At 54.1% G+C, this 27,500-nt stretch overlaps 11 protein-coding genes and 1 non-coding gene across 12 annotated transcripts in view; 6 read left to right on the forward strand and 6 right to left on the reverse strand.

Moving 5' to 3' along the window:
* Nucleotides 1-196: 196 nt before the first annotated feature.
* PTSG_01171 (uncharacterized protein) lies at nucleotides 197-4,467 on the reverse strand. The gene is made up of 9 exons (XM_004997082.1): nucleotides 3,857-4,467; nucleotides 3,544-3,626; nucleotides 3,230-3,407; nucleotides 2,421-2,553; nucleotides 2,028-2,084; nucleotides 1,612-1,854; nucleotides 1,189-1,341; nucleotides 892-1,002; nucleotides 197-544 (listed from the first exon to the last, which is right to left on the reverse strand). The coding sequence occupies exons 1-9, from the start codon at nucleotides 4,381-4,383 to the stop codon at nucleotides 479-481; spliced, it is 1,551 nt and encodes a 516-aa protein (XP_004997139.1). The 5' UTR covers nucleotides 4,384-4,467; the 3' UTR covers nucleotides 197-478.
* A 6-nt stretch (nucleotides 4,468-4,473) lies between these two features.
* PTSG_01172 (uncharacterized protein) lies at nucleotides 4,474-6,437 on the forward strand. Its single transcript, XM_004997083.1, has 4 exons — nucleotides 4,474-5,217; nucleotides 5,601-5,693; nucleotides 6,003-6,260; nucleotides 6,384-6,437. Exons 1-4 carry the CDS (start codon nucleotides 4,504-4,506, stop codon nucleotides 6,432-6,434), a joined length of 1,116 nt encoding a protein of 371 aa, XP_004997140.1. The 5' UTR covers nucleotides 4,474-4,503; the 3' UTR covers nucleotides 6,435-6,437.
* A 574-nt stretch (nucleotides 6,438-7,011) lies between these two features.
* PTSG_13235 (uncharacterized protein) lies at nucleotides 7,012-8,413 on the forward strand. The gene is made up of 3 exons (XM_004997084.1): nucleotides 7,012-7,623; nucleotides 7,909-8,014; nucleotides 8,192-8,413. The coding sequence occupies exons 1-3, from the start codon at nucleotides 7,057-7,059 to the stop codon at nucleotides 8,251-8,253; spliced, it is 735 nt and encodes a 244-aa protein (XP_004997141.1). The 5' UTR covers nucleotides 7,012-7,056; the 3' UTR covers nucleotides 8,254-8,413.
* PTSG_01173 (uncharacterized protein) lies at nucleotides 8,119-13,879 on the reverse strand. The gene is made up of 17 exons (XM_004997085.1): nucleotides 13,800-13,879; nucleotides 13,008-13,616; nucleotides 12,714-12,806; nucleotides 12,379-12,540; nucleotides 12,009-12,061; nucleotides 11,657-11,770; nucleotides 11,083-11,192; nucleotides 10,904-10,951; nucleotides 10,539-10,675; nucleotides 10,291-10,356; nucleotides 9,832-10,001; nucleotides 9,540-9,629; nucleotides 9,328-9,384; nucleotides 9,045-9,119; nucleotides 8,743-8,875; nucleotides 8,482-8,570; nucleotides 8,119-8,282 (listed from the first exon to the last, which is right to left on the reverse strand). Exons 2-17 carry the CDS (start codon nucleotides 13,588-13,590, stop codon nucleotides 8,265-8,267), a joined length of 1,998 nt encoding a protein of 665 aa, XP_004997142.1. The 5' UTR covers nucleotides 13,591-13,616; nucleotides 13,800-13,879; the 3' UTR covers nucleotides 8,119-8,264.
* A 47-nt stretch (nucleotides 13,880-13,926) lies between these two features.
* Nucleotides 13,927-16,145, forward strand: PTSG_01174 (60S ribosomal protein L12). The gene is made up of 6 exons (XM_004997086.1): nucleotides 13,927-14,085; nucleotides 14,753-14,915; nucleotides 15,124-15,215; nucleotides 15,414-15,511; nucleotides 15,694-15,775; nucleotides 15,975-16,145. Exons 1-6 carry the CDS (start codon nucleotides 14,049-14,051, stop codon nucleotides 16,025-16,027), a joined length of 525 nt encoding a protein of 174 aa, XP_004997143.1. The 5' UTR covers nucleotides 13,927-14,048; the 3' UTR covers nucleotides 16,028-16,145.
* Nucleotides 16,146-16,262: 117 nt separating this feature from the next.
* On the reverse strand, nucleotides 16,263-16,335 carry PTSG_20058. Its single transcript has one exon. It is a non-coding gene; the product is annotated as a tRNA-Ala (tRNA).
* Nucleotides 16,336-16,475: 140 nt separating this feature from the next.
* PTSG_01175 (40S ribosomal protein S13) lies at nucleotides 16,476-18,273 on the reverse strand. Its single transcript, XM_004997087.1, has 3 exons — nucleotides 18,146-18,273; nucleotides 17,680-17,764; nucleotides 16,476-17,161 (listed from the first exon to the last, which is right to left on the reverse strand). Exons 1-3 carry the CDS (start codon nucleotides 18,215-18,217, stop codon nucleotides 16,857-16,859), a joined length of 462 nt encoding a protein of 153 aa, XP_004997144.1. The 5' UTR covers nucleotides 18,218-18,273; the 3' UTR covers nucleotides 16,476-16,856.
* Nucleotides 18,274-18,942: 669 nt separating this feature from the next.
* PTSG_01176 (uncharacterized protein) lies at nucleotides 18,943-21,242 on the reverse strand (the record flags this gene model as incomplete). The annotated part of the gene is made up of 6 exons (XM_004997088.1): nucleotides 18,943-19,033; nucleotides 19,342-19,380; nucleotides 19,575-19,679; nucleotides 19,887-20,038; nucleotides 20,569-20,698; nucleotides 21,121-21,242. 6 exons carry the CDS (start codon nucleotides 21,240-21,242, stop codon nucleotides 18,943-18,945), a joined length of 639 nt encoding a protein of 212 aa, XP_004997145.1.
* A 573-nt stretch (nucleotides 21,243-21,815) lies between these two features.
* Nucleotides 21,816-22,326, forward strand: PTSG_11690 (uncharacterized protein). The gene has a single exon (XM_004997089.1). The coding sequence runs from the start codon at nucleotides 21,832-21,834 to the stop codon at nucleotides 22,225-22,227; it is 396 nt and encodes a 131-aa protein (XP_004997146.1). The 5' UTR covers nucleotides 21,816-21,831; the 3' UTR covers nucleotides 22,228-22,326.
* A 97-nt stretch (nucleotides 22,327-22,423) lies between these two features.
* Nucleotides 22,424-24,878, forward strand: PTSG_01177 (rRNA 2'-O-methyltransferase fibrillarin). The gene is made up of 5 exons (XM_004997090.1): nucleotides 22,424-22,783; nucleotides 22,970-23,433; nucleotides 23,717-23,931; nucleotides 24,095-24,160; nucleotides 24,827-24,878. The coding sequence occupies exons 1-4, from the start codon at nucleotides 22,510-22,512 to the stop codon at nucleotides 24,111-24,113; spliced, it is 972 nt and encodes a 323-aa protein (XP_004997147.1). The 5' UTR covers nucleotides 22,424-22,509; the 3' UTR covers nucleotides 24,114-24,160; nucleotides 24,827-24,878.
* Nucleotides 24,879-25,182: 304 nt separating this feature from the next.
* PTSG_01178 (import inner membrane translocase subunit TIM14) lies at nucleotides 25,183-26,305 on the reverse strand (the record flags this gene model as incomplete). Its single annotated transcript, XM_004997091.1, has 4 exons — nucleotides 25,183-25,330; nucleotides 25,589-25,671; nucleotides 25,972-26,051; nucleotides 26,254-26,305. The coding sequence occupies 4 exons, from the start codon at nucleotides 26,303-26,305 to the stop codon at nucleotides 25,183-25,185; spliced, it is 363 nt and encodes a 120-aa protein (XP_004997148.1).
* Nucleotides 26,306-26,480: 175 nt separating this feature from the next.
* The window catches only part of PTSG_01179 (DnaJ domain-containing protein), a 3,332-nt gene continuing 2,312 nt past the window's right edge, over nucleotides 26,481-27,500 (forward strand). Inside the window, exons 1-2 of the mRNA XM_004997092.1 lie at nucleotides 26,481-26,524; nucleotides 26,871-27,208. Coding sequence (XP_004997149.1) covers nucleotides 27,119-27,208 — 90 coding nt within the window. The 5' untranslated portion in view covers nucleotides 26,481-26,524; nucleotides 26,871-27,118. The remainder of the gene's footprint in view (nucleotides 26,525-26,870; nucleotides 27,209-27,500) is intronic.

Here is a 27,500-nt window from a genome sequence, read left to right on the forward strand (position 1 = left end):
GTGTGTGTGTGTGTGTGTGTGTGTGTGTGTGTGTGTGTGTGTGTGTGTGTGTGTGTGTGTGTGTGTGTGCGTGCGTGCGTGCGTGTGTGTCTGTCTGTCTGTCTGTCTGTCTGTCTGTGTCTGTGTTGGTCTGTGTCTGTGTCTGTGTCTGCCTGTCTGTCTGTGTGTGCATTTTGTGACACGACACAATGGGTGGCTGCGGTTTTAAGTTAAGTGGCTGTTGTTTGTATTTGTTGTTGTTGATGTGCATTGCTGGACAGTTACGCTCTCGCTCCTTTCACCACACAATATGTGCAACGTAAACGAACAGTGGAACACAACACCACAACTCCCGAGAACACAATCAACGAGAGAGGGGTAGGGAGAAGGAGAAGGAAAGACAGAGATAGAGACAGAGACAAAGAGCCACACACACACACACACACACACACACACACACACACACACACACACACACACACACACACACACATGTTTGCTACTTTCTCGTTGCGGTCAGGCGGCGCGTTGAGCGGAGGGAGCGCCGGGTGTGGTCAAACTCCATCTGCACCGGTGGCGGCAATGTGGATGCGAGGTGTTGATGATGAGACGAGGCATGTGATGTGCAGGTCACAGTGAAATGTGCGAACACATGGCTGGAAGACGGACAAGCAAACAGAGGAAAAGAGCGGATACAAACACAGAGGCGGATACATACATGCAACACTTACTCGCACGCACACGCCAACAACCAGCACACACACACACACACACGCAAACAGCACATACGCACACATGCCAACAGCCAGCACACACACACACACACACAAGCAAACAGCACATACGCGCACACACGCGCGCGCGCAAACAGCACAAGCATACACACACGCACACACACACACACACACACACCTGAGCGAGGTCGAGTTTGCGCTCCATTGTGCGAACGGTCTGCTGGAGCTTTGGCATTGTTGCCTGCTGCTTCACCAGATCAAGCACCTCCGGCACGCGGTGGTCTTCAAGCTGCACCCCAGTGACAGACAATGGATTGACATGGGGGATGAGAGCAGTGGGATGGAGGAGAGATGTCGAAAGGAGGAGGTGGGAGTGGATGCCCAAACACAGCGAGTGCATGAGCCAACTTGGAACACATGCGAACACGCATGCACACACACACACATACACACGCACACACATACACACACATACCTGCTGGGAGAGACTGTTGCTGCGTGCCTTGAGCTTTGCGTGTGCGCTGTCGACGCGTTGGCGCTCTGCTGCTATGCGACGAATGAGATCCTCACGACTCGAAATCTCCACAGCCACGCGGTCAGACTCCGCTTGCAGCACCCGCAGCCGGTCCTGGCGGTGGTGATGGTGGTGATAGTGATGGTGATAGTGATGGTGGTGATAGTGATGGTGGTGATAGTGGTGGTGGTGAGATTGATAGTGGCGATAGTGGCAATGACAGGACCACGACAACAGAGTACAGCCGCAGGAATGAAGCAGAATGCTCGATGGAGCGCAACTGACCCCTCGCCCCTTCTTCCAAACACACGCACACACACACATCACATCACACAACGATCGCTTCTCCCACTCGTGCGTGCGTGCGTGCGTGTGAATGCCCACCTTGAACTTCTCCAGCGTCTGGTTCGTCCTGCCTGCGGCCGACTTGAGTTTGGACAGCTCTTTGTTGCGCTTATCAATGTCAACGGAGAACTGCTCATTCTCAATCTTCAGCTGCTCAAAGTCGACCTGGTGCAGGTGTCCGCCAATCTCGTCCTTGGCCTTGAGCTGCGACACCGCGCGCTGCTTGTGCGCCCGCATCGTCTGGTTCTTCACGTTCAGCTTGTCCTTCAGCGTTTCGCATTGCTGAGGTGATGGTGGGTGGTGGCAGTGGTGGGAACACGGAGGGAATGACGTCATGAGAATACATGTGGCCAATGATGAAGATGCGCGGCACACGTTCGGCGGCAGCAGAGAAAAGATGAGAAAAGGCAACTCGACCACGTGTGCGTGCGTGAGAGAATGTTGGCGACACGAACCTTCATTCGCCGGCGATAGAAGGCGCGAAGAGCATCCGTCTCCACTTTTCCAGACCGCTGCAATCACACATACACATGCATGCATGCATGGGCGTGTGAGTGTATTGTTCGGAAAGAGCACCGTGTGCCGCTCGTGGGTCGGACAGAGCTATCCCCACAGCATGGGCAGCACGAACAAGTCAAGTCGGTTGGATGATCGATACACTGCGCTTGAGTGTGCATGTACAGACATATATGTGTGCACGTACACATGTTCCAAGAACACACACGCACACATGTACAACAGCACACACACACACACACACAAGCATATGCACAAGAGCACGCACGCACGCACACACATGTACAACAGCACGCACACACATATATATGCACACGTGTATACATGCGCACCGAGAGTTCTGCGCTGCGTGTGACTTCGTCGTCAAAGAGCATTTCCAGCTTTGGAATCTCCATCAGGCGAACTTCTGATTCCGCAATCACAGCCTGCAGCGTGTGCACCTTCTGTAGCGACTCCTCTTTGAACCTGCACAGATAAGTAGCAAACAACAGCACATGACAGCAAGGTAATGTGAGTGGATTTGCATGTGTTTGTGGGTTGAGACACGGGGTGGCTGTGAAGGCGCTATCTGGAATATACTTCAAGCTCATAGTCAAAGGAGCACAATGGACACACAAAAATCCACCGCGGTACGAACACACACACACACACACACACACACACACTCTCTCTCTCTCTCTCTCTCTCTCTCTCTCTCTCCTAATGCGATGGCGAAGCACATTCGCCACACGACTTTACTTACCGGCATCCAAACGGGGTGTGGACCTCTTCTAGCGTCGAGGCTTTCCGATCGGGTTCCGAGCCAGTTTCTGTACGAGTGGTTCCCAATCTTTAATTAGGCGACGCTGTTAGGATTCTTACGAATAAGAGAGACTTGGCGCGATGTGTGGATAAATAACCGGTTTGGCATTGCTCTGATCGTAGTAGTATATCTGACAGGTCACCCATCTATGCGCCACGTCCCCTCGTTAGCATGGACTTGTGTCTACAGAGTCTGTCCGGATGTCATTATCTCAAAACACACACACACACACACACACCACTACACTCTCTCTCTCTCTCTCTCTCTCTCTCTCTCTCTCTCTCTCTCTCTCTCTCTCTCTCTCGCAACCTCCTGTGTTTGTTGTGACATGACACTGACTGTTTGAGTTGGGCGCGGAGATAGTCGAGATCCCGCTGTGCAATATCGCTCTTCTGGACATCTGTGAGCACAGTCGGTGCTGTGGAAGCAGCGCTGCGCGCACTCGAGCGCATCGACCGCGACCGTCGCCGTGTTGTGCGCTCCTTCACTTGCACCGTCTCCTGCGCATCCTCGTCATCTGTGATCACAGCGGCAGCAGTAGCAGCAGTCACGGCAGCAACACACGTGAGAAAGTTGCAACGCGTGCTGTGTAAAGTTGATGGCAGGCGCGCGTGTGACGTGCTCCCCACCTCCTTCATTTGCTCTCTAAGTACCTGTCTCAACTGCGTCCGCCTGTTGCCTGTCAAAATAGCGTTGCAAGCACTCCGTCTCCAGTCTCAGCGTCTCATTCGCTTCCCTGTGAGCAGCGCATCGCGTGCGTTGGTGGGTGAGCAAACCAATACTTGAGGCTCCTTGCGGTGCACAAGGTGGGACACACACACACACATGACAACACACAGAGAGAAGTAGACACGTGCAAAACCACGAGCAAACGTCGACGTACGCACACACACGCACACACACGCACACACACACACGCACACACGCATATGTGCGCTTAAGTATCACTTCGCAACCGCGACGTACTGTTGTTCAAACACGCGTTGTTCCAACTCGTCAACATCCAGATCCGGAAATGGATCAAGCCACTCCTCCTCCTCCTCCTCATCGTCGTCGTGTTCCTCTTCTGCCTCCCCTTGCTCGTTCTCCTCATCATCATCGTCATCGCTCTCCCCTCTCTCATCCCCCTCGCCTCGGTCATTTTCCTCGTCTCCTTCCTTGGCAGTGCCTTCGGTTTGGTCTCCTCCCTCTCCTGCCTCAGCATGTTCTTCTCTCTCTGGCTCCGCTTCACCATCTTCATCTCGTACATCGTGTTCGGGCCTTTCGGTGGCTCCTCCCTCATCATCTCCCTCCTCTGTCGCTCCTTCCGCTAATGCACTGTCCTTTGGCCGCAACGCACTCCCGCCACGGCTTTGCTCCTTTTCCTGCTGCTGCTGCTGCTGCTGCTGTTGGTCTTCTGCTTCCGTGCCCGCACCGCCACCAACAACACCAACATCAACACCAACATCAACACCAACATCAGCACCAACATTAGCGCCCTCTGTCTCAGCCATCTTCGCTGCTCTCGCTGGCTCTTGGCAACCCGTGACTACTCTTCTTGGTGTTGTGAAGGGCCACTGCAAGTTATGAACATTCGCGGTATCTTTAAACAAAAGCCGTTCACTGCACGGAGCATGATGACTGGTGGCAGCATGAAGCTCGACACTGTGTGCTTCGCACAGCAGGGGTTGCTGTGCTGCTACGACAGCGATGGCGGCGGAGACAGCGACACCGAAGGTGCAGATGGGCGCCATGAAGCTGCTCGTGGTGTGCAGCAACAACAACAGCGCCAACAGCAACAGCAAACGCAGAAGCAACAGCAACAGCAAAACTCGACACACAAAACGCAGCTAGGTGGCAACGAGAACCATCGCGTTTTGATCTTGGGTGACGGCAACTTGTCGTTCGCCCACTCTGTGGCCACGCGCTTGTTAGACGCTGCTGCTGAAAGTAGCCAGCCTGCGAAGATTGTGGCCACGACGTACGATACCGAGGACATGCTGTTGGATCGTCACCCGGACAGTGTCACCCATCTCCTTGCACTTCGTGCCATGCCCGAGCTGGTCAACGTGCAGACTGGTGTAGATGCCACCAACATCGCCAGCACGCTGGACACACAGGCTGCGGGCCACGATGTATTTGACGAAATTGTGTTCACGTTTCCCCACGTGGGTGGGAAGTGTCCCATCGGCCACAACCGCGACTTGCTTTGCGGGTTCTTCGCCAGCGCCAAATGCTGTCTCGCCCCACGAGGCGTCATCTGCCTCACCCTGGCTGTTGGTCAGGGCGGTACGTCCTTCGACGCCATCAAGCGTCCAAGAAAAGGCGATCACTGGCAAGCAGTCGAGGTGAGCAATGTTTGCTTTGTATTTACAGAGAGACAGAACGAGGCAGACAGAGCCAGAGGGACAGAGACTGACACGCACAGACAGAGACAGAGAGAAAGAGAGGGACAGAAACGGAGACAGAGACGGAGACAGAGAAAGAGCCTGACAGAGACGGAGACAGAGACTGAGACTGATGGATTGAGACAGAGGGGGACACGGCGGCACAGTCACTTTTGTTTTCATGTCAGAACGCCGCTCGCTGCTCATGCACCTGTCTACTTTATACTCTCTTCCAGAACACAAGTACTGCCTTATAATGTTCCCGTCTCACAATCAGTGCCCACAACACTCGCCCTACTTGCTCTGCCTGGCGACAACTTTGCAATTACCTTTGATCCATCAAGCTGGCTGCCACGAGCGAGTTTCGGCTCGTGGGTGCTCGTCCGTTTCTCGCTCACGAATTCAAGCACTACACCTGCTCCGGTCGCCGCAGCACGGTACATAGCTTCTTGATGGCGGTGTACCAGTGCCTGCATACTGCGTTGTGTTTCCTGCATTGCTGTCGAGCTTGCTGGCGGAGTGGCCCTGGCTTCTCCTGAGGCCAAAGAAACCTTTGTGTGCAATGGGAGAGTTGTGTTCGATGTTCACATTGCTTCTTTGCAACGCGGTTGGTTGCCCCACAAGGAGATTGAAGCAACGCCCATCACTGTCCCCATGACTCAGCTACGTGTTGTTTGTTTGTTTGTTTGTTTGTTTGTTTGTTTGTTTGTTTGTTTGTTTGTGTGTGCACGCAATGGTGTTGACAGGCACGCACGTTTCGCACAGACGGTGCAACAACACTCTTCTTCACGCACAACCCGCCTCCGATCAAGGACGACGGCCAAAGACATGATGGAATTGACCATAACAGCTTCCCCGTCTCCCTGCAAGCCCCATCACTCGAGTCGTCACCCCATTTCGAACCAGCGCACGACGAATCATATGCGCGCGCCTCTGCGCTCCCGCTCGTTCGCCTCGTCATCTCTCTCTTCCAGCACTGCTGGCACCCTACCCCTGACACAAAGGTTAGGTGTGCGTGTGTGGGGGGGGGATGGGGTGGGGTGGTGGATGTGTATGCTGTCTGCTGTTCTGTTTGGCTGCCATGTGCGAACACAGCTCACCTCACTCCATCAATCCACGAAATGCAGATGACCGTGCTCAACGTTACCCAACCAGACCAACCCCTCTTTGCTGGGTGAGTGCAAATATATATGTGTGTGTGCATATGTGTGCGAACACCTCTTCCTTCAGTCCCTGTTCGCCTCACGCTCTTATCTTGTCATCCACATACACAAACTTGCATTCACACATACACATACACGCATGTGCTCTGTCTGGCGCGCGTCATGAACAGGAAAGCGCCCATTGCAAGCGCAGCCACTGAAATCACACACGCCCTCAGGGTATTGCAAACGCTCAGTGCATGTGCGTGTGCGTGTGTGCTGTGGTACTGTCTGAGAGTGTGTGTGTGTGAACAACAACAACAACAACAGCAACAACAACAACAACAACAACAACAACAACAACAACAACAACAGCAACAACAACAACAACAACAGCAACAACAACAACAACAACAACAACAGCAACAACAACAACAACAACAGCAGCAGCAGCAGCAACAATGCACGCACGCACGCGCACAGCCCACCGCATCGCTTTCTCACTTCGTGCTCATGTGCGTGTGTGCATCAGGAGGTGGAGGAGCAACTGTTACAGCGTGTTCCAACTCTGAACGCGGCAGGCAGTCTGAAGCACAACCCAGACACAAGCACGGACGATGGTGATGGTGATGGTGACGACGTATCTGCGACAGCGGTGATGTGTACACGGGGAGTCGGGTCGACGGAGAGCAGGCCTTCGTCATTGGAATCGCCCACCACCACAGTTGCCCTGATCGACGTGACGCAACTCCTCTGCGAATGGTTTGGTGTCGAAGACGACCGCTGTGTGCACACGCGAGACTGGCTGCTGCTGCACACGCTGGGTGGTGCTCCCCACCCACTCGCTCGTGTGTGTGTACTGGCAACAAGGGAGCAGATCAAAGCTGCGCACTTGCACCACTGCCGCGCCAGTGACGACGATGATCATGATGATGATGATGGCGGTGGCAACGACGATGTCGCTAGCGTGGTGGCGACTAGTGGTGACGTTGACATGGATGCACTGCCTGCATCCGGCGCAGGGTGTGGTGCGTGCCTTGATTCGCCAGCTTGGACACACGACGTCAGCTTCTGGGTGCCCGCACTTGATGCTGGTGACAATGTGGATAATATTGATGGTGATGATGATGATGATGATGATGATGATGATGATGATGGTCTGGAGCAGCAGTGGTTGGCACATGTGCAAACGATCACAGATTCAGTGGCCGGCGAGGCGCTTGCGGTGAGACCGAATGCGTATGTATGTGTGTGTGTGTGTGTGTGTGTGTGTGTGTGTGTGTGTGTGTGTGTGTGTGTGTGTGTGTGTGTGTGTGTGTCCTGTGAGCTGTGGTGATGACGACTCCTGCATTTGACAACCGAGCGCACGGCCGTACCGCACGCGTGCCACATCGTGTCCCCTTGTTGCAACACACGTGCAGTGGCAATGTGCGTGCGACAAAACAGATATCACATGTCTGCTCACAACAATGTTGTGCAATTTGCGTGTCGGCTTGCTGCGTGGCGCCAGTCGTGTGCGTGTGTTGACCGCTTTCAGCATCCGCACACACGTGCGCGCAGTTTCTGTTATCGCCTCGTCTACCAAGGCTGTGACACGGCCGTCAGCGAAGACACAGGTAGCACATGCGTGTGTGTGTATGTGTCTGTGTGTCTGTGTGGGTGTGTATGTGTGTGTGTGTGTGTGTGAGTGGGTGGGTGTTTCGCGCAACGAATGCTTGCATATCCATGGTTTGCTTGTCGATTATTCTTGCTCATAACAAACGTACACCCAAACGCACACACACATACAACAGCTTGGCAGTGGCAGCAGTCTGTCCGCTCGCGTCTTGCAGATCTTGGGTGTGAACTGAGGTGACCGCGACCGGTTCAGCAGTCGGGACAGCGCTAAGCACATGTTTGCATATTTCAGTGCACGTTTGAGTTGTGTGCGTGTTGATAGATGGTGTTGGGTGGCAAGCGGAGTCACGAACGAGCATGACAGCACTGATTCACACCCGAAAGTAAACGTGATCCACTGCTTCCTCTTGGCTTGGTTTGCCACACGACCGCCGCAGTCCAAACACACACACACACACACACACACCTGGAGAGCGTTTTCGTTGCACACGGAGCACTTGAGCCACTCTTCCTTGGTGGATTCCCCAAAGCCGTGCAGCAGACTGCGCTTCGAACCTGTGCGTGACGGTGAGAACAATGCGCCTGAGTTAGGCATGCAACGGCAGGCAAGACACAGCAGCAACAGACAAATGCACAGCATCCACAAGGGCACAACACGACGACCCTACACCGTCCATCCACATCACCATCAAATCAAAACAAGCATTCGAACATCTCATCCGCTCACCTTGACACCAGGTGCACAGGATGTAGCCCTGTCCACCGCAGGTTGTGCAATCTGTGAGTGGTCGCTCCTCGCAGTCCGCCAGCCGCCGCCGCAGCGCACCTGTCTCGTTCATCTCCTTCAACGCCTTCGCATCCTGAGGTCGACACCACACGAAAACGTGTTGTGTGTGCATGTGTGTGTGCATGCATGTGCGTAATGAGCATCGCCAAGAATGTTCAAGTGACATTTTAAGAACGTTCCACACATAGACGCACACACACACACAGACATGCTTGCGTGACACATTCCGTTCTCTGCCCTACCCCAAGATGTCTGCCTTCCAGAAACGCTTGCGGAACAACAGCACCGGGCAACCGGCGCTCTAACTCGCTTCTCGCCTATCACACACACACACACACACACACACACACACACACACACACAAACAATTGCATGCGTCGAGGAGGTAAATGCGTGTGAACAAGTGTGTAATTGTTTGCATGGTTGCATGTACAGAATGTGAATTCGCAGCATACATTCTTGATGGTGCGGTGTGAGAGGACACTGTTGAGTGCACAGGTAAAACTCAGACGCGCGATGCGCTACCTGTTTGTCCATGGCGATGTTTCGAAGGTCGACGCGAACACGAAGGTTGTAGAAGAGCTGTTGGCAGCCATGCACACATTCTTACAGACGCGTTAGATGTGATGCAGCAGACTGTATGTGTTCATGCTTCGCACACACATGCACGCACACACTCACACACACGCGCGCGCGCGCATACAAGCGAGAAAATATGTGCACGATCACGAACCCACCGCCTTGATTTCCTCGCAGGCTTGGAAAGTGTCACGAATCGCTGTTGTGTTTGTGACATAGAGCACAACGCGTTTGGTTTTGCTCTCCTCCTTCAAACAGCAAAGCAGCACACAAGACAGCGTTTCTCGTGAGCGCTGAAAGAGTGGAGAAGGGCAGGAGGTTCAAGAGCAATCCGCCCTCACACACACACACACACACACACACACACACACACACACACACACACACACACACACACACACACGCAATAGTAAGCAATCGAGCAGCGAAGGCTCAGATGCGCACACTCACGTCGAAGAGGCGCGAAAGTTCAGTGGAGGAGAGCAGATCGTATGTGCTCTTGAGCTGTTGCAGTGTCTTCCGCACGCCGTGCTTTTTCCCGCGAATTGTTCGCGCCTTGTTTCGTTTGCGCACCATAATCAGCTGATCCTCACCGCCAACGCCCTCGGCCACGGCCACGTCTACAAAACGCAGGCGATTATGATGACGGCAGACGTGTGTGCAGGACAATGGCGCGAAGGCTGAAAGGTCAGCATATAGCATGTGAAGCTGATGAAGATGTATGTGTTCAGATGTGAATATGCATGTGTGTTGAACATGCATGCGTGTGTGTGTGTGTGTGTGTGTGTGTGTGTGTGTGTGTGTGTGTGTGTGTGTGTGTGTGTGTGTGTGTGTGTGTGTGTGTGTGTGTGTGTGTGTGTGGTGGGGGTCGAGGGGTGCAAGGGAATCATGCAGCAGGAGAGTACACACCCTGGTCTGCTGTTGTTGGCTGTCTTTCATTTGTGACTGCACCGCGCGACACTGTCCGCAATCCCGCTATTGCACGCGTGATCGCACGAAGTGAGCAGTGAGTTGCAGAAAATTGTTGCAGGGATATCAGGCTTCAAAAGACAACAAAGGCGTGACATGATGACCGCATGCACGGTCACGTGCACACGATGATGTACAGTGTGCGCACACACGCGAACACTTGCGCACACACGAACATGAACACATACCCAGTTCCTCTGTTGGTGAGTGTTTGTGGTTCGAGGGTGAAGGTGACGATGACGGGGATGAGAACGCTTCTGCCTGTGGATGCACACGTCGCTTCGGCGTGGTGTTTGTCCGCGATTGCGCAGACGGCACTGACACACTGCGCCACCCGCCAAGCGGAATGAGACAGAGAGCGAGCGAGCGTGTGTGTGTATGTGTGTGTATGTGTGTGTATGTGTGGTTGTGTGTGTATGTGTGTGAATGAGTGAGTGAGTGAGTGAGTAGGTATGTGTGTGTGTGTGTGTGCCAGCCAGCATGTCACGAAAGTTTGAGTTTGTGCATGAGCATGGCATCTCAAGCAAGGGTGCAACGCTGCCTGTGAACATACGATGGGGATGGCTGTTGTCCCCGAACAGGCGGTATCAGCGACAGCGGCCTACACGCGCACAAATTCACGCACATGCATGTATGAGTTATGATCCTTCGTGGTGGGTCTGATACAAAGGGAGATGTACACAATGAGCTGCAAGAGTGCACACATACGCGTGTGAACAACGTGTGTCCCACCTGCGCGTGCGTGTGCGTGTAACATCAGCCGACGAAGCGGATCGTGCCTGGAGCTGTGGAGGTGCTGGCTGGCGGACGTCAACGTGGCTTGTGGCGCGCTGGCCCTGATCCTGTCCATACCCACCATGCACATGACACGCGCGCGCGCGTGTGTGTGTGCAGGTGTGTGTGTGTGTGCAGGTGTGTGTGTGTGTGTGCAGGTGTGTGTGTGTGTGCAGGTGTGTGTGTGTGCAGGTGTGTGCAGGTGTGTGCAGGTGTGCAGGTGTGTGCAGGTGTGTGTGAGTGTGCAGGTGGGTTTGTGTGTGCAGGTGGGTGTAAGTGCATGCGTGTGAGAGTACAAGTTTGTGTGTACATACACGTGTACGTGTGTACACGAAAACGCGTGCGCATGCATTGTAAGCTGAACAACGCTCATGTTTGCACGAGCCCATTGGCACTGCTTGACGCCCACATGAGGCCTCTCTCTCTCTCTCTCTCTCTCTCTCTCTCTCTCTCTCTCTCTCTCTCTCTCTCTCTCTCTCTCTCTCTCTCTCTCTCTCTCTCTCTCTCTCTCTGTGCACAATCAGGGGTGCACCTTGCTGAAGAACATTGCGCGCCAGTCGTCTTCGTTGAGCCGCCGCATCACCGGCCGCGACGACGACGACGACGACGACTGCATTTGCCGCCCATTGGACGACGAGGCGGGCGCCTGGTGGACAATTGTGCAGGCGTTTGGTACGTGCGATGGTTGGCGTGGATTGTGTGTATGTGTGTGTACGGTTGTGGTTGTATTTGTGTTTGTACTTGTTGATGTATTTGCGTATGCACTTGTGTATGCGTTGTGTGTTTGTGTGCTTGTATGACTGCGTGCATTCAAGGATGGCTCCCTTGCCGAAACGCACATGCGCGCGTCGCACACGTCCACTCATGCACACACGTGATTGCACCTTGTTTGGCGTGGGGCGAGAAGTTGGTGCAACAACGCAGAATCCCCGCCGCACTGGTGGTGTTGATGTGATAGTGTGACAGGAGCCAAGGTAACAGTGAGGGGGGGGGCTGAGACAATACCGGCGTCCACGCGATCATTCATACACGCACTCACAGCAACCCAACACATACGTGCATACACTCCACCACGACAAACACACAATGCACATGCTCACACGCACACACGAGCACACACGAGCACACACACACACACACACACACACACACACAAGCACACACACACACACACACAAGCACACAAACACGGTCATAAATCGTTATCATCATCGTCACTTTGCACGGAATGTCAAAGTGTGTGAAGGAACGGACCTGGCTTTGCTGGTGCACGCGTGGCTGATGGGTCGTTTGCTTGGTTCCTGCGCACCACCGCCCCAACTTTGGCATCGTTGTCACTGTCGTCGTCCACGTCACTACCGGCATCATCATCGTCATCATCGACCACTGTCTCACCCTGCACCCAGTCGTCTCCGCCTGTTTGCAATCCGAAACCGCAGGGACATTGCAAATGATGAACAATGATGTGCTCGATGAAACGCGCCTATTCGAAGCGCGTGTCGTCTACTTCTGCTCAACAACTGCTCAACGACAGCACACGCACACATACACACACACGCACACGCACGCGCGCGTACAACGAAAGGTACCTTGAAGCTTGAAGCGGTTGAGTGCAGAGTCACGAGTGCGCTGTGTGAGGATGTGCGTGCAAGGACCCTCACCAGCAGATGTAAAGGCAAGAACTGCCCATCACACACACAAAACCGGGTTGACTGTGAGCTGCGCTGTGCTGTGCGGCCGACATGCCTTCAGACAACACAAATGCACGAGAATGCACACGCACGCAATAATCACGTTCAGGCATACACAAAAACAGCGCCTGCACACACACACACACACACACACACACACACACACACACACACACACACACACACACGCACTCTGAAAGCGGTATGGTGTGATGGGGTAGAGGTGGCGTGCTGTGTATGAGGTGGAGCCTGGGGTGAGTTCGACAACATTGAACTCTTCCTCCTTTGCCTGGTCAAAGAAGAGCCTGTAGCCGCGCAGGGTGCCGTTGAGGCGGCCCGGTGGTTTCCAGGCCACGGTGATGGTGTCCGTTGTCACGTGCGTGGCGTGGAGACTTCGGGGCGCTGTCGGCACATCTTCCAGCGTGCGGCACGGCACTGGCTCCGTTGTTGGGAGCACGCCGGCCTTGGCTGCGGCGACGCGGTGCTGTCCTGTGGAGAAGGTCTGCACTGCAATCTCGTACTCGCAGTTTGGTCGCAGGCCCGTGATTTCGTGGGAGTCGTACGTGTCGTCCTGTTGGTGGGCCACAACAAAGGCGGCGAGGCCCTTGCGTCGCCGCAGCACGCGGAACGAGAACTTGAATGCGCCAGCATTGCGGGCGCCATGGGTGCTGCCGCCCACAATGTCTGCCACCTTTGGCACGCTCCATGTCACGATGATGCTCTTGCTGCTTGTTGCTCTGGCCTGCACATTTGTGGCCACTGGCAACGACGCCATGTCCAACCCAATTGCGCTTCACTTACCTGGTGTCCAGTACACATGCACCAGCGCACGTCATGTATGTATGTGTGTGTGAGTGTGTCCGTTGTGATGTTGGTGTTGTTCTGTTGTGACCGACCTGCATCCACAAGCAAGGCAAGGGGAAGGTGCGGCGCAACGGAGTCGATGTGAGTGAGCCGCTGCAGCGCTTCTCACAACCAACCAACCACTGTTTCGCCGCTTTCGCCACCATCCTTGCGAGTCCTTCCACCCCATCTTGGGTGGATATTTTGTGGTGTTGGAACCGGTAACTGGACTAGAAATAGGTGATAGGACAAACCTGCATTTTTGTGCGGGGGATTTCAGCAATTTTTTACCGCACCTTCCATGTGCCTTTTTCTCCTGACAAGTGTGCGAGCCACCAAGCCACCCAGCTCACCGCCGTCGCCAGCCCTCCGCTCAACACAGCAGCCACTATGCCTCCCAAGTTTGACCCCAACGAGGTTGCCTACCGTAAGTTCCCTTGGCCCGCGCGTTCGCCATCAACGATGCAAGCCCCGTGGTTGCTACGGCAGTGGTGGTGCTTGGTGGTGGCCGTTGTGCTCTGTGGCTGTTGATTGTGAGGTGTGGAGGTGTGTACGCTGGATGATGCGGCGGTGGTGCGAGGTGCCGTGCGGGCTGAAAGAAACAACACGCGCGCTGCTGCACCCGCAAGTGTTGTGAGGGATGCGGGACGTGCATCGAGCCGACACCAGCACCCGCCGCGATCACAGACAGCTGAGGAGACAGCAGGGGCGGGGATGAAAGAATGGGGCGCAGGCGAGGGAGGTGCGGCGCTCAATGACAGCAACGCACGCAGCACATGCACATGAACGACGACACTCATGACACCCGCAGCACATGAGATGGGGATGAAGAAGATCCATTGGCACTATCGCCACAGCAACAGTGTCGTCATCAGCAGCAGTCAGCATTAGCCAAAAGCGAAGAGAAGGTGTTGAGGTGCCATCGTGCACGAAGCACAATCCCTTTCCTTCCATCGTGTCATGCTCATGTTCCATGTTTGTCACAGCAGTGTTTCTGTTGTTTGCTCTCTCGCACACGCGCACGCACTCATGCCCACTGTGACTCGCTCTCGTTGTCCTCTCTTTTGACCATGCTTTCCAACACTGTTGTGCAGTCTACATGCGCGCTGTTGGTGGCGAGGTTGGTGCCACCTCCTCTCTTGCGCCCAAGCTCGGTCCTCTTGGTCTCTCCCCCAAGAAGGTCGGTGATGACATCGCCAAGGCCACCAAGGACTGGAAGGGTCTTCGCGTCACCGTCAAGCTGACCATCCAGAACAGGTGCGTGCGCTCTTGTGTGTATGTGTGCGGTATTCACGTGTGCGTGTGCGTGCTTGTATGTGGTGTGTGCTTTTTTTGCTTTGAGCGAGCTGTGTGGGGTTGATGTCTTCGTTGCTGTGGTTCGTTCTCATGCTCATGCTCATGCTCCTCCTCCTCTGCGTCCTCCTCATGCTCCGGTACATTGTCACCGCTTGGTCCAACACAACAGAAAAGCCACCGTCGCCATGGTGCCCACCGCCTCTGCTCTTGTGATCAAGGCCCTCAAGGAGCCTGTCCGCGACCGCAAGAAGGAGAAGAACAGTGAGTTCATGGACACCTGTTGTTGATGCACAACAGCGTATATGTGTGTGAGTGTGTGAGCATGTGGGCGTGTATTTGCTTTTCTCTCCCCCATCTCTCACCTGAGGCGATGAATGATGCACGAATGAATACCCCGCACGCCGACGCTCTTTCTCACCACACCTCGTGGCGCTCGCTTGCCTTTTGTTTTGTCTTCAGTCGCACACGACGGCAACATCACATACGACGACGTCTACGAGGTCGCTAAGATCATGCGCCCCCGCTCCATGGCGAGGAAGATGTCCGGTACCGTCAAGGTCAGTTGTGTGCTCCCCAATGCGAGGCAGAGCGAGAGCGAGAGCGCCGTTTCCATGAACCTGCATGTGTGTGTGTGTGTGTGAGCGCGTGCGTTTTGTTCGTTTGTGTTGTTCCTGCGCTGGTGCTGTTTTCTGATGCTCTACAACACTTGCACGTTCTTGGGTTATGCCCTGTTTTGCAGGAGATCCTTGGCACTGCACAGAGCGTTGGCTGCACTGTTGACGGTCGCCACCCTCACGACCTCATCGAGGACATTGACTCTGGTGAGTGAGTGTGTATGTGGGTTTTGATGTGTTCGTTGTCTCCTCTAGTTAGGGAGCTTGCGTGTCATGCGCTCCAGCCATGATGCGCTTCGATGAATTGCACGCGCCGCCGTCCTCTCGTCTCGCGCTTGGCCATTCATACACTCACACATGACAACACGCACACACACACAACACACATTGCCGTTCTGGTTCGCAGGTGCGCTTGTTGTGGAGGACTATGATGCCCCCAAGGAGGAGGAGGCCAACTAAACCTGTGCTGCATGCTCCTGCTTCTCGTTTCTAGAGTTGCGCCTCTTGTGGCCTTGTTTTGTTGAAGGTGAATTGGGTCCGTGTCTGAAGCACAAAAAGTACAACAAACAAATGGAAACGAGAGCCATGTCGCAAACCGTCGTTGACGACCAAAGAAGGGCGGGGTGGGCATGCATGAACGTGGTCGTGCACATCACATGCGTGATGGAATTGGAAAAAAAAAGAATGAGCACCGTGGAGCTGCCGGGTATCGATCCCGGTACCTCTCGCATGCTAAGCGAGCGCTCTACCACTTGAGCTACAGCCCCTTCATTTCTGATGGAAAGATGCAGGTCAGAAACACATATGTTTGAAAAGTATGCGTATCTTCCTGAGGTTTTCAACGCCTACCCACGTGCAACTCTTAGCCTGCCTCTTCCTTCACAACTATCATGTTCAATTTGAGCCATTCATGTACTGCGCACACTGCGTGTGTGTTTTTTTTTTAATTGATGACCTCAACTGCGGCGCCCGCCCATGCCATGTAATAAAACAAGCGAGGCAGACACACGAACAACCCAACGTCGTGGCTCGTTCAACACAGCCAGCCAGCCAACCAAAATCAACAACAACAACACACAGAGTAGCAGCAGATGATGATGAAATGACACAAGAGCGAGAGCACAAAGACAAAATGTAGAGGGAGGGGGTGCAAAGACAGGGGTGACAGGGACCACGTGACATGATTATGTGTCACCACCACAACAACCTTGCGTCTCCCTACAAAATGCCAGTGCCCACGCCTGCGCGCACATCATGCTGTCCACGCGGCAAAGGGAGATGGGTGCGTTTACGCGACGAGGGCGCTGGCGGTGGCGCTCTCGTACTTGAAGTTGGGGGCAACGACGCCCTTGGTGCGGTAGTAGCGGCTGAGGCGGTGGATACGGCTCTCAACGAGAATGAGGCGGAACTTGCAGTCCTTGTCGTTGCGGTTCTCCTGCAGGTGCTTGCGCATGGCGACGGCCTTCTTGATGAGGCAGTACAGGTCCTCCGGGATCTCGGGGGCAAGGCCGGCGGCCTTGAGGATGCGGAGCACCTTGGTGCCCGTGATGGCCTTGGTGGACGAGATGCCACGGCTATCACGAAGAATCACACCTGGAAACAAAACAGATTTTTTTTTGGGGGGGGGGGTGAAGGTTAGGCAAGGGGGCGGGGAGGAGAGAAGAGGAGGAAGAGAGGGGAAGAAAATGGAAAGAGGAGAGATAGGGGAAGGAGATGTGGTGTGGCGAGCGCCAGTGTTCAGCATCATGTTCAGCCATCCCACAGCACACAGCAAGCATGTTAGGTGCAAACACACAGACACAACAAGACACAACAACAACAACGACGACGACGACAACAACAACAACAATAACTTACATTAAACAACAACAACAACAACGACAACAAAAGGCCCTCAAAGAGAAAGAGAAAGAGCCTCACGTTTGATGCGGTGCTGCTATGCAGGCACGCACACCAACGGCCATGACAGGCCAGGAGGTCGGCAAGAGCCAGGCATGTACAGATCAACAGCACCGCCACCCAGCTGAGGACAATGTCCAACAGCATGCACATGGTATTGGTGCTGCATGATCAACCCGAGAAACTCAAGCCCAAAGGCACGGCGTCATTACCAATCTTGGAGGGGGTGTGACCCTTGCGCGCAAGCTTCACAATGCTCTCCTTGACATCGTCAGCAGAGTACAGGTTCTTCAGCCACTGTTGTGTGGGCAACGGCAGGAGCGGTGTCAGTTGGTGTGAGTGAGTGGGTGAGTGAGTGAGCGAAAACAGTGAGTGCGTGGGTGAGAAGAATGAGTGAGTGAGTGTGAATAGGAAAGTAAAATGTAGTGGGAGAAGGGAAGGGAGGAGAGGAAGAGAAGGCAAGGCTTGTTGGCAGGCAAGAATGGAAACAGATGAAGCGATATGATGTGGATGGAAGAGCACCACAAACCATCACCACAAACCACCAAACCACCACAAGCACAAACGAGCACGACGGTGACGAGTACAACGTGATGTGACAACAAATCACCACCGAGAATATCGGACAGCATGTCATGTTCACAGGAGCAGTGGGAGTCTGGTCTTGAAGAAACGTACGGAAGGGGCTGTGCGGACAAAGGGGCGGGAAGAGCGGGAGATACCCTTGCCAGGTGCGTGCATGCGACCCATGGTTGGTTGTCTTGGCTTGTTCACAGAGAGAAGCACGAGGAGGACGACGAAGACGAGAGGAAAAAGGCACAGGAAAGGGGAAAGGTGATGGAACATGTTCACAAATTGTCGTCGGTGTTGGTTTATGGTGTTGGGTACTGTTGGATTGGATTGGACGGGATTGTGGCTGTGTGATGTGTGACATGACATGTGACAGGGTGCGCATTGCGAGCACACACATGCACACACATGCACACGGCATGAAACCAGGCATGGGCAAAAGAAAGGCAGAGAGCAGGATGGACAGGCAAGAGAAAGAGAAAGAAAGAAAGATAAAACAGAGAAGCAAGCAGGGAGAGCAAAGGGGAAGCATCATCATGTCATGTCACATCATGTTACATACAGGGGGCAAAAAAGGGCATGCAGGCAGGCAGGCAGGAAGGGCACTCAAATCAGATAAATCAATCAATCAGTCTGTCAGTCAATAAATGGAAAGACCGAATAGATAGTCCATTACAGAAAGCACCAAAGGAAAGGACAGCAAGAAGGGACAGGAGAAGAAGAAGAAGAAGGAGGAGGAGGAGGAGGGGACAGAGAGGAGATGGAAGAAAGGGCAAAGAGTCAGAACAGTATCAGAGAGAGAGTGTGTGTGTGTGTTTGTGTGTGTGCGTGTGATGACTCAATCACCAACAGATGGAAATAGCGAGAAGAAGAGCTGCAGTGCAACAAGGGCAGCACATGCACGATCAGTCAAAGAAGCTGCTGATGAGGTACGCGTTGAGGTCCTCACGGGACGGATACGCCACGTCCACAAAGCATTCGCTCTCATCCGAGATTCTGTACGCATGGAGGGAGAAGAGGAAGAAGGAGGACAAGGAACAGCAAACAAGAGAGGGGAGGAGAAAGGCAAACAACAGAGAGGAGGAGGAATACAAGGCAGCCATGCAATGAATGGCGTGAGCACAGCGAATCAGGTGTGGAGAGGACGGGGTGGAAAGGGGAGGACGAACAGCGGAGAACAGCAGCCAGGACACAAGTATAAGCACGAGCACAGGGTGAAAGCAGCACAACCCCTCCAGCACAGCACGCCTTCCACCCTCAATAGAACCGCAATCACTCTCCCCTTGGTGTTGGTGACCACTCACGCATTGCGGCAGAGCGGGCACGTGGCATCGACGTGAGACCTGGCGGTGAGGGCGGCGGCAGTCGAAGCGGCAGCAACACAGGGTGAGGTGATGAGCTGAGCCAAGGTGGCGCACACCGATACACGAGAATAATGATGCAATCACACACACACTCACACACGCACACACACACACGCACACTCACACACACTCACACACATACTCACACACGCACGCACAACTCACTCACTCACCACTCTGAGACGCACGACTCGCAGAATGCGTGCATGCACGCAAGAACCGTGTCTGGCTTTCGCTCATAGCACACGCCACACTTGTCTGTACACTCCGTGGACACGCTGTCAAGTGGTGTTGGCGTGGAAAGCGCATGACACGGTGAGCACGGGAGAGCAATCGCGTGTGCAAGCGCAACATGGCAACGACCCCATATGAGCATGGTCGTGACAGAGAGAGAGAGAGATACAACACATGCACACACACATACAACACCCACACACATACAACACACATATACACACACATACACAAGTACACAAATATAGCACCTGCTGCGGCCGGAGGAGGCAGCGGATGACGGGGCGGAGGGCGCAGAGGGGCGGCGGCTCGGGTTGCACGTGTCCTTGATAAACTGGTAGGTGCGCGCAAACTCCGGCAGCGACAGCAGCCGCGCGCTCGCCTCCTCCTCGCCGCCATCACACTGGCATCGGGGTGAAGGCAGAACAGAGAAGAGGAAAGGAGAGAAGAGGAAAGGAGAAGGGAAAGGAGAGAGAAGAGAGAAGAGAGAGGAGAGAAGAGAAGAGAGAAGAGGAAAAAGGTGCACAGCAAGTACACAGAAGATAGCCCCCAACACGCAATGCAAAGACAACGCAGCAGGAGAGCAGGCGTTTCGTGTGTGTGAGAAACAAGACAAACAAGACAAACAAGAAAATCAGGAGAGTAGGCGCGAGCGAGAAAGCAAGCAAGCGAGAAGAAGAAGCAGTGCTGCTGTGCGCTGCTTGGACAGGAGCAGGACATAGCCACCACCACCACGACACCAAAACAGGACAGCAGTGCACTGACATTCAAAACACAAGCATTCGTCGAGCTCACCATCGCTCTCTCTATTCATCCACACCACGATACATGCATGCATGCATACATGGGTGCAAACCACCAATGGTCACACACACACACACACACACACACACACACACACACACACACACACACAATCTCCCTGTGTCTCACCTGGCGCGAGGGCCTGATTGTGACGGCGGCGCGCCAGAACAAGCCAGACTTGGGCAGGGCAGTGGCGTCATCGCCGCCCTCCATGCGGAACTTGACGCGCTGCTTGCCTTTCTTCGCCAGGCCAGCACACCTGGCCAGAGGAGGAGGCAGAACAAAGAGAGGGAAAGCGCAGGAGCGAGGAGGGCGAAAAAAGGGCAATCAGTGCGAATGGCGTGGCGTGGCGCGAGTTGAAGAAGAGTGGGAGACGATCAGTGAAGAGTAATCGGAAGACAGGTGAAGAGTGGTCGAAAGGCAAGTGAAGAGAGGAAAACAGGCCAGTGCAGAGCCAAACGGAGGGCGTGCGCGGGTGCAACGCCGAAACCGACCCTCGCTTGCCATGCATGCATGAAGTGCATGAATGCATGCAAGGTGGAAGGGACAGCAGATATGTTGTGAACAAACAACCAGGCAGGCAGACGGTGATCAGGGTGAAGGAACAGGTGTACGTCGCATGAGTATGCATGCGCGCATGCTGTGTGTGTGTGTGTGTGTGGAAGGGGGCAAATGGCGTACGTGCTGTTGGCCTCGTCGATGGCAACCTTGAGATCAATGGAGGTCCACAGCGTGGAATCGTACTCCTTCGAGACGCACGATGGCGCCGACGCGAAGGGTGCGACACAGAGCGCTTGTCCCATGATGATGCCGGAGAAGAACAGGGTTCTGTGTCACAGCTTGCGGATGAAGCAGGAGCGCCTTGGAAGAAAGAAGAGGTGTTGTTTGTTCTTCGTGTCCTTGTCGTCTTGGCTGTTGGTCTTTGGGGCTGCACAAGGTGGTGATGGTGGTTGGATGGACGTGTGGGTGAACAAAGACGCATATTATGTGGAGGTTGGACATGGGTTGTTGAAGGCAGGGAAGCTGCGGTCAATGCGATGCAGAGAGGAACAAGGCCAGGACAAAACAGGACTCGTCAGGGGTTTGCACAGCAGCGTGTCTGTCTGTGGCAAACAACGTGCAAAACACACATGAAAGGCACAACACAAGGTGTTTTGTTCTGTGTGATGAGGGTCGTGTGATTGTGATTGTGGCGATTACCGCTGCAGGCTTGCTTCGGCGGTTCTGCGTGTGTGCGTGCTGCAGAGATGATTGATCAAAGGCACCAGGACAGTGAATGTGTGTGTGTGTGTGTTGAATGGGTGTTTGGTGGTTGTGGTTGAGAAGTGAACAAAGCAGTGCAGTGCATCTCAGTGAAGTGATCTGTGTGTTCGTCATATTGACTGACCTTTCATGCCCCACTCCCACACGCACACTCACACACGCACACTCACACGCACACTCACACGCACTCTCGCACTCACTCGCACACTCACACCCAACACGACCAGGTGGACTTGTGGTGGTTGCTTTTTGATCGTGCATACCTCTTTGCTGGCTGGCTGGCTGCGCCTTGCAGCAGTGCTTGTGCAGATTGTTGTTGTTGTTGTTGTTGCTCGTGCTCGTCGTATGCGTCAGACAAACCATCCGCCAACCGAACTCCTCCTCCTTTTGTGTGGGTTTTGTTTGTTGGTGGGTGGTGGAAAAGGCACACAACGAACGCACACAAACACACACACACACACAAACACACACACAAAACCCACACACAAGCAAGGGGCAACGCAAGCAACAATCAAAGTGATTTGATGCAATGTTAATGAAGAGATGCAACCATGAGGCGACAGCACAAACAGTGATGTTGTCAAATTTGACAGCAGCCCACATCGAATGTGACGTTTCCCACGATTTTTTTACCTTTCTTGCTTGCCTCGTGGGCGCTCTGCTGCTGTGACTTCTGCCTTTTTTTTTCTTTCCTCTCCGCCTGCACCCTTGTTCGCTCCCACCCACGTGCTTTGCTCACTTCATTCTCTCTCTCTCTCTCTCTTTTCACAACAGCTGCGACAACCAACCAAACAGCAAACACAAGAGATGGCCTTCGGTGGTGGACGTGGAGGCGGCCGTGGTGGCGGCCGTGGTGGTGGACGCGGTGGCTTCCGTGGCGGCCGTGGTGGCGGTCGTGGCGGTGGACGCGGCGGCGGTCGTGGCGGCTTCCGTGGTGGTCGCGGCGGTGGTCGTGGTGGTGGTCGCGGTGGCGGTCGTGGTCGTGGTGGTGGTCGCGGACGCGGTGGACGTGGTGGAGGCCGTGGCGGAGGCCGTGGCGGAGGCTCGAAGCAGGTCATGGTTGAGCCCCATCGCCATCCTGGTCAGTGACACTTGCCCTTGTGAACCCCGTGTAGTGATTGCTGTATATTGTTGCTTGGTGTGAGATTTTGGATGCTTGATCCATGCAAGATCAATTCTCGCGTGCAAGATCGCTTGATGTGTGCGGCCATCACGTGCGTGCCCTAACTTTTTCCCATGCTCCTGTGTCAACCTGTGTGTGGATCAGGCATCTTCGTTGCACGTGGCGGAAAGGAGGATCTCCTGGTGACACGCAACACGGTCCCTGGCGAGTCTGTTTACGGCGAGAAGCGCATCTCCGTGGAGACGCCTGATGCCGAGGGCACGGGCACAGAGAAGGTCGAGTACCGCGTGTGGAACCCCTTCAGGAGCAAGCTGGCCGCCTCCGTCCTCGGTGGCGTGGCCAACATTCACATGGAGCCTGGCTCGAAGGTGCTGTATCTCGGTGCCGCCTCTGGCACCACCGTGTCACACGTCGCAGACATTGTTGGCAAGGATGGTCTCGTGTACGCCGTCGAGTTCTCGCACCGCGCTGGCCGCGATCTCATCAACATGGCAAAGCGGCGCACAAACGTCATCCCCATCATCGAGGATGCCCGTCACCCACACAAGTACCGCATGCTCGTCCCCATGGTCGACTGCATCTTTGCAGATGTCGCACAACCAGATCAGGTACACACACCCAACATATCGTACACACACACACACACACACACACACACACACACACACACACACACACACACACACACACACAACATGTCGTACACATCACACCCCACATTTTCTGCCACCGTCCCCAAAACACACGTATCGTCCCACCGCACGTAACGTGCCCTCCACCTGACAAGGTTGGGCCGTTTGAATGTGACATCACTGGTTCTCCCGCTTTGTATGCTCACTGCACCGCCGCTTCTGCCTCCCTTTCTTGTGTGGGCCTGTCTTTGCGCTTCAGGTGCGTATTGTTGCGTTGAACGCCGACTTCTTCCTGAAGAACGGTGGCCACTTTGTGATTAGCATCAAGGCGAGCTGCATCGACTCGACTGCGCCGCCCGCTGCTGTGTTCGCGTCTGAGGTATCAAAGATGAAGCGCTTGCAGATGAAGCCCAAAGAACAGCTCAGCTTGGAGCCCTATGAGCGTGATCACGCTGTCGTCGTTGGCACGTACAGGTACGAGCTCGCCCGCTCTGCTTTGCTTCTGTGCGTTTGGTTTTGCACTGCTTTTGCCCGCTGATCGAGTGCGGCAAGTGTGGCGTTTTTGCACTCGCTTGGGTCCCCACAGAGTTTGTTTGGTTTCCTCATGGTGTTCGTGTCTCCCGGCTTTGTGTTGCAGGCCGCAAAAGAAGAAATGATTCCTGTCACCCACCTCCAAGCATAGTTGACTCTCTCGTGTCTTGTGGTAAGTCTTGTGGTCTCGTCAAATGCTTGAGTGGTATGAGGGGACCCGCGCGACTCTGTGTATGTGGGTCCTCTGAATGCCTACCAAGGTCTCCATCCCTCGCTCCCTCCCCTTTCTCTCTGTCCCTCCCTCTTTTCCTCTTTTCCCCTTCTCTCTGTCCCTCTCTTCCTCTATCCTCCCCTCTCTTCCAATCTCCCATTTACCCCGATGGCGACAGGGGCAAACTCGCCAAGTTTGCATTAACCCTCGTCAAGCTGGTACGTGGCGCACGTGTTGCGGCAGACCCCAGTATCCACCTTCAATGGAGGAGAAAAGGCTCTTGTTGCTTCCACCCATCATGTGCGCTCAAACCCAGTCCATCGCAGACAAAATACTTGGTGTCTTCAGACCAGATGGCCAAGTGGTGCTTCCGCACTTCCATGACCGTTGCTGACTTGGCCTCATTGGCCCTGAAAGCTGGGGTGGCAAGCGGATGACATTTCCATTCCATTTTCGACAACCTACCTGCTCAATCTTCTCTTTCTCTGTTTCTTTTCTTCCTTTTTGCCTTGGCACGCAACACACACACACACACACACTCATACACACACACAACCCACAAGTCATCACCATAGCGCTCACGACTTTCCATTGTCTGCATGATAATGCGTGGCTTTTTGAACACAGGTTACCTGTCTAAGATTTTCCCTGTCATTACATTAAACTTTGATTTGAGAAACACGAGAAGAAGACCCATGGAGTGTATGTGTGCTGTGACCGATGGGGAGGCGAGACCGTGTTGTAGCTGTGGCTGGTTTTGTTGCATTGGTATTGGATTTACTTTGTACAACAACGGTGCTGGCCATCACAACCAGGCATAACGCAAAGCATCGCATGGCTCAAGCAGCGAAGAAAGCACGCGCACACACACACACACAGAGGACTTGGTGAGCACAGAAACAGGCAACGAAGCAACGAAGCAGGGTGATGTGGCTAATAAGACGAGGTAGGACAAGGCGTGTTGGTGGATGACAGTGCTGCGCTCAGGAGTTGTGGCTTGCGTGCTTTTCCAACAACTCCTTTGCTTCGTTAATCTTTGCAGCAAGGTACGGGGAACCGCCCCGATCAGGATGGTTTGCAATCATGACCTTCTTGTGCGCTTCCATGACACGCGTCTTGGTGGCCTTTGGGCTGCAGCCGCAAGCATGCAAAACAGCAAACGCAAACGAGGGAAGGAGGCAAATCGTGAGTGTGTGAAATGACAGCGCAATATGCAAACATGCAGAGAAACAAAAACGTAGACACAGCAGGCATAGTGTGTGTGTGTGCGTGTGTGTATGTGTGTGTGTGCGTGTCACACGGAGAGTGCACAAGGGACCACAGAGGTCGAGGAAGAGCGCGACAGCAAGCGCGAGTGCTCGTGAGCGAGGCAGAGGCTCAGTCACACACCTGCAGCCAAGAATCAAGCCGGCTTCACGACGCGACATGGTTTCTTGGAAGCCTCCCCTGTAGTATGTGTTCATCTCAAATTTCTGCACGCACAACAGGAAATGTGTGTATGCGAAGGAGTGTGAGTGTGTGTGTGTGTGAGAGAGTGTGTGTGTGCGAGAGAGAATGTGTGAGTGAGAGTGTGTGAGTGAGAGTGTGGGGGAGAGTGTGTGTGAGGGAGAATATGTGTGAGTGTGAGAGAGCATGTGTGTGAGAGAGTGTGTGGGGGAGTGTGTGTGTGTGAGGGAGAGAGTGTGTGAAACTACAATAACGCGCATGGATGGGGAGTGCAGAAAGACAACGCAAGAAGACAAGGGAGAACGTGATATTGGGCACACACTTACCGGAAGCTTGAAGCTGCCGATTTTGGGCATCTGTTCCATCAAAGGCTTCATATCCTTTGCAGCACGGAGCAGCATTCGACCTGCATGTGTGCGAGTGTGAATACCAGGGTGTGGTGTTGTTATTCGAGCAGCGAGGGTGCACAAAGCAAGCGCAAATCAAGGCAAGCACTCATGCAAACCCTCACACACACACACACACACAAACACACACAGACACGCATACACACACAGACACGCATACACACATACACACATACACACATACATTCACACACAACGTACCGCCGAAGCCGGCAGCCGCAAGACACGCGCCAAAGAAGATGGGTCCACTCATGGTGAGGATGGATGGATGGATGACGTGTTTGTGGTCGGTCGCTCAGCCTTTGTGAATGTGTGCATGTGGTTCGCAGCAGCAGCGCAACACAAGGCAAGCCCGTCAATTCACCAATTGCGCAGCTGTAGACTGCAATTTGCAAAACAACACCACAAAACCCGGACAGTTTTCGTTTGGGCTGATTGCTTCTGGAAGCGACGACGCAAGCAAACGGCGAGAGTGAGTGGATGGATGATGGTGATGGTTGATGGTGATGGTGTGTGTTGCTGTGTCGATGGGATGGATGGATGGGTTGTGGAGATGAGGGGTTGTGGCTTGCGGTGGAGGCTGAGTCAAGTGAAGTGGAGTTGCATCAGAAGGCCACGAAGCAAGCGCTATGTTGGTGGTGGCTGATGACATTTACACACACACACACACACATCCACATAAACACACACATCCACATAAACACACACACACATCCACATAAACACACACACACACACACACACACACACACACAGAAACAAAGACTCACCCGACGTTGCATACAATTCACCACCACCGCCATCATAATCATCATCAGAAGCATCAGCAGTATCAACACCATCGTACATCACTAGTTTGACCAAAAGCTGCTGCAAACTGTACTGCCCTTCTTGGAAACACGACCAAAGACGCATTCACAAGCACGCAGACTCGCGGAAGACGTTCGACACCTCCCCCCTTCCCCCAACAACAGCGCAGACAGAAGACAGAAGAAAAACTCGCAACATCGGTCGCACCGACAACAAGAAGGCCAGACAAGCAAAGCTCAACCGAAGCTCACCAACCATGGGCAAGGACTACTACAAGCTGCTTGGCGTCAACAAAGGCGCCTCGGCCGAAGAGATCCGCAAGGCGTACAAGAAGAACGCCATGAAGGTGCGTGGTTTGATGGGGTGATGGAGTGGTTGGTCATTGGTGGTTGGTACTTGGTGGACGTTGAAGCGTCTGTGGTGGTGCTTGGTCGTTGGTGTACAGTGGCGAGGTTTTGACGATGCTGCTGCTGCTGCTGCTGCTGCGGTTTGTTCATCTTGTCAGCGGTCCAACGGGTGATGCTCCCAACACACACACACACACACACACACACACACACACACTTCCTCTCTCTCTCTCTCTCTCTCACTCACACACACACACACACACACACACACACACACGCGCGCGCGCGCGT

Source organism: Salpingoeca rosetta (genome assembly GCF_000188695.1).
Source record: "Salpingoeca rosetta unplaced genomic scaffold supercont1.4, whole genome shotgun sequence".
NCBI lineage: Eukaryota > Choanoflagellata > Craspedida > Salpingoecidae > Salpingoeca > Salpingoeca rosetta.